General features: G+C 57.7%; 1 protein-coding gene across 2 annotated transcripts in view; it reads right to left on the bottom strand.

The window, feature by feature from the left end:
• The window catches only part of SPIRE2 (spire type actin nucleation factor 2), a 15,901-nt gene extending 9,689 nt beyond the window's left edge, over positions 1-6,212 (bottom strand). For both annotated transcript variants that reach the window (XM_023747004.1, XM_023747005.1), the window contains exons 1-2: positions 6,179-6,212; positions 1,652-2,008 (exon numbers count right to left, since the gene is read on the bottom strand). In XM_023747004.1, the coding sequence (XP_023602772.1) occupies positions 1,652-2,008 (357 nt within the window). In that variant the 5' untranslated portion in view covers positions 6,179-6,212. The remainder of the gene's footprint in view (positions 1-1,651; positions 2,009-6,178) is intronic.
• Positions 6,213-7,065: the final 853 nt, after the last annotated feature.

Here is a 7,065-nt window from a genome sequence, read left to right as displayed (position 1 = left end):
ATGTACTATATATATGGGTGGGTGGATGGATGGATGGATGGATGGATGTGTTGTATGGGTGGGTAGGTGGGTGGGTGGGTGGGTGGATGGATGGATGGGTGAGAGGGTGAGTTACTCAGCAAGTCCTGGAAAACAGTCAGGTATGTATTTTATGAGCTGGGGAAATAGAAGGATATCAGGACCATAGAAGGATATCAGGGATTGTTGGGTAACTACTACACTGAGAATTTGAGAAGAAGCTCCATTGTCCTGGGTCTTGGCAGCATCTGGGGTGTCTGTTCTCACCAGCTCCCCCACCTGGAGAAGCATCTGCCCTTCAGCACACGGCCCCCCCGCCACCCCCCTCCCCCAACTAAGACAGAACCGGTTTCCCTGGCTTTAGCCCCAAGCCACTTGCCAAACTGCTCTAGAAAAGGCTGCCAGGTCTCTGAGAAGCACAAGGTAGTGATTCTAAAAATAGACCTGTGTGTGACCTGGTGGTCCCTGTGGGCAAAGGGCACGAGGTGTGTCTCCCATCCTTCCTGGAGCAGCACACTTGTCCCTGAGCAGCCGGTGGCCCCCCCCCAGAGAACCGCCCTGCACTCCCTCCACCACCAATTCCCTGACGTTCTCATGGGTCAACTGCTTGAAATCTAGAGCTTTTTAAAAGAAAGACCGTCTGTCCTCTGGGTCAGAAATCCATCCCAGCCACGGGACGATGACTTCCGAGCACCCACTAATTGGAGCGTTAGCAGGACATCTCCATGCAGCGGAGGAGTGGGGAGGGATGGTCTGTGGGAGACCGGCAGGGGCCGGGAGCCACCCACCTTGGAGTACTGATGGCTGCAGACAAGGGCCAAGAGGCTCATCGACTGGCTTGTCCTGAGCTGGGTCCCAGCCCACCAGTCAGAACAGCCCTGAGAGCCTGCTGGGGCCAGAGGGTCAGGGAAGCTGCCCGGAACGCTTCTCGGTTAGAGGAAACGAGAGACAGTGCCCGTGAGGAGTCAGGGTGCATCAGGGATCAGCATCGTTGAAAGAATACCTCCTGCACTCGCAGGAGAAGGGAGCACATTCCCCCGACTTCTCCACAGTGTCCACGTTCTCCTCTGTGAGGTGCGAATGGGAAGCCGAGCTCCCCACTTGTTTCCTCCAAGACCCGGAGAGCTGAGGGGCAGACTGTCAGCCCCTAACTGAGACCACCCAGGGGCAGCGCAGCCCTGGGGAGACCACCAGCGGAGGCCCAGCTCGGCCCTGTGCTAGCTGTGACTGGGAGAGGGACGCGGCCGCTCCGAGCCTCCAACCGCTCTCCCCTAAAACAGGCAATAACCACACGGGACTTGGTTACCCTCTGCCCCAAGGCTCCAGGCACCCCAACACCCCTGTGGGTCCTGGGGGCAGGGAGGAGCGGCTGCCTTTAGCACCTCATCTTGAGGAGGAACAGCACCTGCCCACGTGAGCTGGAGGCAGGAGGTTGATACCTAACTGCGAGGCAGCAGGAGCCGGCCATGGGCCCAGAGGCCTCTCCAAGCCTCCCGTCCCCTCCTGCCTCCTCCTAAGACCCCTCCCTTTTGCTCACCACCGTCGCATGCACGGGGTCCCCCACGCTGTCCTTGGCCCCTTCCCCCTCCTGCCTCCGTCCACCCTGTCCCTCCCCACACGCCTCTCTGCTCACCTCCTTGGCCTCGCGGACCCTCGCCAGGAAGGCCCGCAGCTCCAGCGTCTCCACGAAGAGCGCGCGGCACACGGCCTGGTAGTGGGCCTGCGCGCCCCTGGGGTCGGTCAGGCGCGCGGCGCACAGCCGCATGGCTTGCGCGAAGGTGCGCACGGCGCGGGGGCCGCCCTCCGCCTCCTCCTCCTCCTCAGGGCCCCCGTAGCCCTCGTCCGCAGCGCTGCAGCCTCCGTCCTCGCAGTCGCTGTTGGCCATCAGGTCGATGAGCCGCTCCAGCTGCGGGCTGAGCTCCCGCTCCTCGCTCTCGTCCAGACCCCAGTCCAGTGCGCGGTAGATGGCGAAGCCCAGAGACTGCACCATCTGTGGGACAGGGGTCCAGACCGTCAGGGGGCAGTAGAGGGTAGGGGGAGGGCACCACGGGAGAGGGACCGGGGGCTGGGCCTGATCACAGGCTGACAGTGCCATGGAAGCAGCCATGTCCTCCACAGGTGGTGTACCATGGGGCCACCAGAACAAGTCCCTGGCCCCCCAAATAGCTCAGCCACAGTGGAAAACATTGGCCAGTTCTGACAATCAAACATGCATTTACCACGTGATCAGCAACCCGTCTCCCAGATGTTTAACCAAGAGAAGGAAGAACAAGCACCCACAACGCCTTGTCCTGGGATGCCCACAGCGCCCACGCCTGGGTGTCCAACCGTCTCCCATGGTGGACGGCACACAAGTGTGGCCCCTTCTCACAGTGAAAGCGGAGACCGCTGGGCCCCTCACACCCCACACGCAGAGTGGGGCCGGGCCAAAGTCTCCGCGGCGCGTGGTTCCCTGATATCAAACTCGAGGCAAGATAAGTTTCCTCTGCAGCCACAAAAAGCAGGCCAGTGGTTCTGGGCCGGGCTGGGCTGGGGACTGGAGGGGGACAGGACACTCAGGTGATGGAAGAGGTCCGTGTCCTTGTGGTGAAATGGTAGGTACCTCTGTCAGAACCCGTCAAACTCGAGTGTAAACTACACCCCCAAAAATTCGATTACAAAAGACAGAGGCATCCTAATTACATGTTATCCCTTTCATGTAATAGAACAGTACACTGTAAGTCTGAGAAAGACCAGCTTATTAACACACGCTGCTGGAATAAACCCCTTAACTCTGCATGATAAAGTCTGACGCTTGCACTGATAAGAGGTGACCTCCTCACTTAAGTATTTTAAACTGCATGTAAATGTCAACGTGTGTAAATTTTGCCTGAAAAAGAAAAACCTAAGAAATAATCGTATTTGTAACTGGTTATAACTGTCAGAGCCCCAAGCTGGGATTCACAAAGCTTTTTGTTTTTTGGGTTTTTTTGTTTGTTTGTTTGTTTTTTGTGTGTTTTTTTAAAATATATTTTATTGGTTTTTTACAGAGAGGAAGGGAGAGGGATAGAGAGTTAGAAGCATTGATGAGAGAGAAACATCAATCAGCTGCCTCCTGCACACCCCCTACTGGGAATGTGCCCGAAACCAAGGTACATGCCCTTGGCTGGAATCGAACCTGGGACCCTTCAGTCCGCAGGCCGACGCTCTATCCACCGAGCCAAACCGGTTAGGGCAAGCTTTTTGCTTTTTAAAGTGCAATTAGCACATTAAAAATCTGTAAGCTAAGGTGTGGCTCAGAGGTTGACCTCCTATGAACCAGGAGGTCACGGTTGGATTCCTGGTCGGGGCACATGCCCAGATTGGGGTTGTGGGCTCCATCCCCAGTAGGGGGTGTGCAGGAGGCAGCCAATCAATGATTCTCTTCCACCATTGATGTTTCTATCTATCCCTCTCCTTCCTCTCTCTCTAAAGAAAATCAATTTAAAAAAAAAAAAGGACAACAGCTCTGCTTATGCTGGGCACTGCGCTGAGCTGGCTGCCACCTAACTTTGCAACAAAGCACCGGTAACCTCCCGTGCCATAGGGCGAGCACAGAGGCACAGAGGCCAGGTCCCTTGCCTGCAGCTAGCAGCTGGCCGAGCTGGACTTGAGACTCTGGTCTGCCCGTGGCCTGGAGGAAGGCTGCGTGGAGGCAGGTGGAGCCTGGCCCTCACCAGGGCACCTTCCACTCCCCGACCATCTGGCCTCAGAGGACCCCCTGGCTCTCCTCTCACTTCCTGCCTTCCCACCACCCGGCACCCAGGAGCTGAGCAGAGCTGAGCTAAGGAGGGCAGACGGTGAGCGCCAGCATCGAGCAGGGGACGGGTGCGGGAACAGGGCTCTCTGTCCTGCAGACAGGCCTTAGAGAGCACCCTGGACCCGGAGGGTGCCTGGGGGGTCAGCCAGGCTCAGGGACTGTGGGAAGGGAAGGCTCCAGCCCAGAGGATCATGGATCGGCCGCCCCCGCCAGTCCTGGGGGCTGTCTCACCTCTGCTGCAGGCAGGCGGGTCACTGACCAGCTTGAGTCACACCCGAGAACCACGAGTCAAAGGGTAGAGCCCAAGGCCTACAGGCTGCTGACACGTGACAGGTCACTGCAGGGCCCTGGCCAGGGGAGCCCCCAGGGCAGTCGGCCAGAGGACCCCCTTGTGCCCCTCAGGATGACTTGGTGGGCAGGAGCCACCATTTATTTATTTATTTTTTTAGAGAGAGAGGAAGGGAGAGGGAGAGAGAGAAACATCAATGAGAGAGAAACATCATTGAGTGGCTGCCTCCTGCACGCCCCCTACTGGGGATCAAGCCTGAAACCCGGCCATGTGCCCTGACTGGGAATCGAATCGGTGACCTCTTGGTTCATGGGTCAACGCTCAACCACTGAGCTACACCGGCTGGGCCAGAAGCCACCACTCACACCAACTCCCATCAAGTCTTTCTTGGCCCAGAGGTAGGTGCCAGGAATAAACTTCATGTCTGTCCACTCTGGGTCTGCCCCCCGGGCCCTGCTGACCCTAGTGGTGGCTCTGACCAGGTCTGTCCAATGGGGACCACTCTGCCATAGGGGGCAGGACAGACAGAGGCGAAACAGAAAGGCCCTCACCCCCAACACAGCACAGCGCCCCGCCATGGGGCCTCCCCCTCACTGTCCAGGCTGCGGCCTCCGCTAGCACCACGTCACTGGAGGGGTTAACTCCATCAAAGCACTCATCTGAGAGCTGCTCCTAAAAGCTTCTCTGTGCCCCATGCATCTGGAAGGCAGGCACTTGCTTTCCCATAAGGAGAAATCTGGGCAGCCGGCCAGAGTCCCAGGACCTCCAGCCCTGCCTGCGGGCGGCGGGCCAGCCGGGGGCCAGCCCAGTAATGGAAGGAGCTGGCGCTGCAGGCCGGCTCCGGGAGCCGCAGTGAGAATCAGGGCCAACATGACAAGTGTGCCCCTGGCCGCGTTTCCTGGGTGGGTATCAGGTTAATCTATGGGCCCCACGCACAACCCTCCAGATTAGACACCCCTACAAGTCCCTTGTAAAAAGCTGCAGAATTGATAACCATAGGTCTCCTTTGCAGGGGCCGGTGTGGACCGGAGGGACAGCCCTGGGGACACGGCTGAGGGCTGAGGGGTGCAGAGGGCTGAGGGGTGCAGAGGGCTGAGGGGCGCCCCGTTCCTGGACTGTAGATAAGCACCTTATACAGAGCATCATGGGGCGCGAAGGGGACCGAGAGCCATGGGAAGCAGTGGAGATGAGTCTTGAAAACAGATTGTTGTTTCCCCCCAAACTCCAGAAAACTATACAGGATGGGGCAAAGTAGGCTTACAGTCGTTCGTATGGAAAATAATACAACAATTAATAAGTAATAACACAAGGATAAACTGCGTGTGCTTACACCGGTAAACCCACTTTTGCCCCCTGGTTCGTAGGCAGCACAGAACTCGGAGCAGCCCCAGCGACACTGTTTACGCAGCCAAGGGCGGACCTGCTCACCCACATAACTGAGAGCCGCCAGCAGCTTTGGGATGGTTTTGTTATTGTTTTTAAATTCCCCACAACAGAGGATGAAGCCTCTTTCGGCCTGAGCCACCACCCCCCTCCGCTTAGTACAAAGCTGTGTTTAATAGAGGAATGTGTATTTGCATAAAACTGGTTTTTAAAAGGCAGCAGAATGATAAACATCAAATTCAGGACAAATTACCTGGGGGCAGGTCACTGGGGGGCACAGGGAGAAGTCCTACTGCTGAGGTGTGAGTTCTGGGGGTGTGGGGGCTCCTGGGCATCGCTCACGCAGCTGGTTTTCCTCCGTGGCCCCCTGACCCGCACCCTGCCAGACGCTCTCTGGGCCCCCAAACATCACGCCACCGTCGCTTTCTCAGGAGGTGGAAGGAGAGGGGGTAGGCTATCATGGCTTCCCCCTCCCTTTGGGGCCATCGAGGCTCACTGGGCCCCACCCACCCCCGTGGGACCCTCCTGCCCCCCAAATCTCTGGGAAAATCTTTTCCCCAGGTCCCTTCAATAAGCCCTTAGAGAACTGTATCTGTGTCCTGTCCCCCAAATCAATGGTATAACTAACTACATGTTTTCTAATTCATACTATACAATGCACGTACGCTTTAATATGTATCAAGTAAACGTAAAAATTGTTCTGAAAGTACCTGGGCTTCCGAACTGGCTGGTGACACCACATCATTGTGGCTCTGCAAGAGAGAACAGGCAGTCAGGACAGGCCTCACCCCTCCGACCCCAGGAACGAGGAACGGGTGCCCAGCCACCTTCCCCTGGGGAACAGACAGCCCAAACCCTCCGTTCCCACAGCAGGGAGCTCACAGCAGGCAGGGCCATGGCCATTTGGCCATTTGGAAAGACCCTGTAAGACCCAGCCATGAGCTGGATGCCCAGGTGAGGGGCCAGGACAGCAGGGCAGCCCCCGCCCACTCCAGGTGTGGGGCCGAGCCGGACGCTCCCAAATCACAGCAGAGCTCCTGGCTGCCGAGCTGGGTAAGGGCATTGGCCACCACCCTGGATCTGGGATGTTTGCCCCAAGCCGTCCCAGCTAGGAAGTGGAGGTGAGGGGGAGCTGCAGCCGCCCCTCTCCCTCTCCCCACAGGGCCTCCCAGGATACCGGCTGGATGAGACCGGACCCAACGCTCCCACAGCCTTCCTTGAACTCGGCAGGTAGAGCTGCATTAGACGGAGGTCAGCTGCCTGACATTCCTTCTGGAATGAGGGGGATGTAAACACCCCAACCATGAAGCCCTCTGCTAAGTGAACCTGCTAACTACGCAAATATTTTCAAGATGCCGTCAAGCGCCAGGAAGATCGCCAAGATAAAGGGACTCCGTGTCGGACAGATTCATTAAAATAACAGAAAACATCCACCCAGCACCAGCAGAGCTGGACCAGTGGGAGCCAGCGGCACCGTGGCTGTGCTAGTTCCAGTCAAAGTCTGCAGCTGGGATGGGGGGGAGGCCGTGGGAGAAATCAGACCCAGAACAAAGGTGCCCCCTGACCAAGAAGGGGTGCAGCCAGCCTTCAGGGCTCC

This window comes from Myotis lucifugus, unplaced genomic scaffold, assembly GCF_000147115.1.
Source record: "Myotis lucifugus unplaced genomic scaffold, Myoluc2.0 scaffold_778, whole genome shotgun sequence".
NCBI lineage: Eukaryota > Metazoa > Chordata > Mammalia > Chiroptera > Vespertilionidae > Myotis > Myotis lucifugus.
The sequence above is the reverse complement of the archived record's forward strand: the minus strand, read 5'-3'. Positions and strand labels throughout refer to the sequence as shown.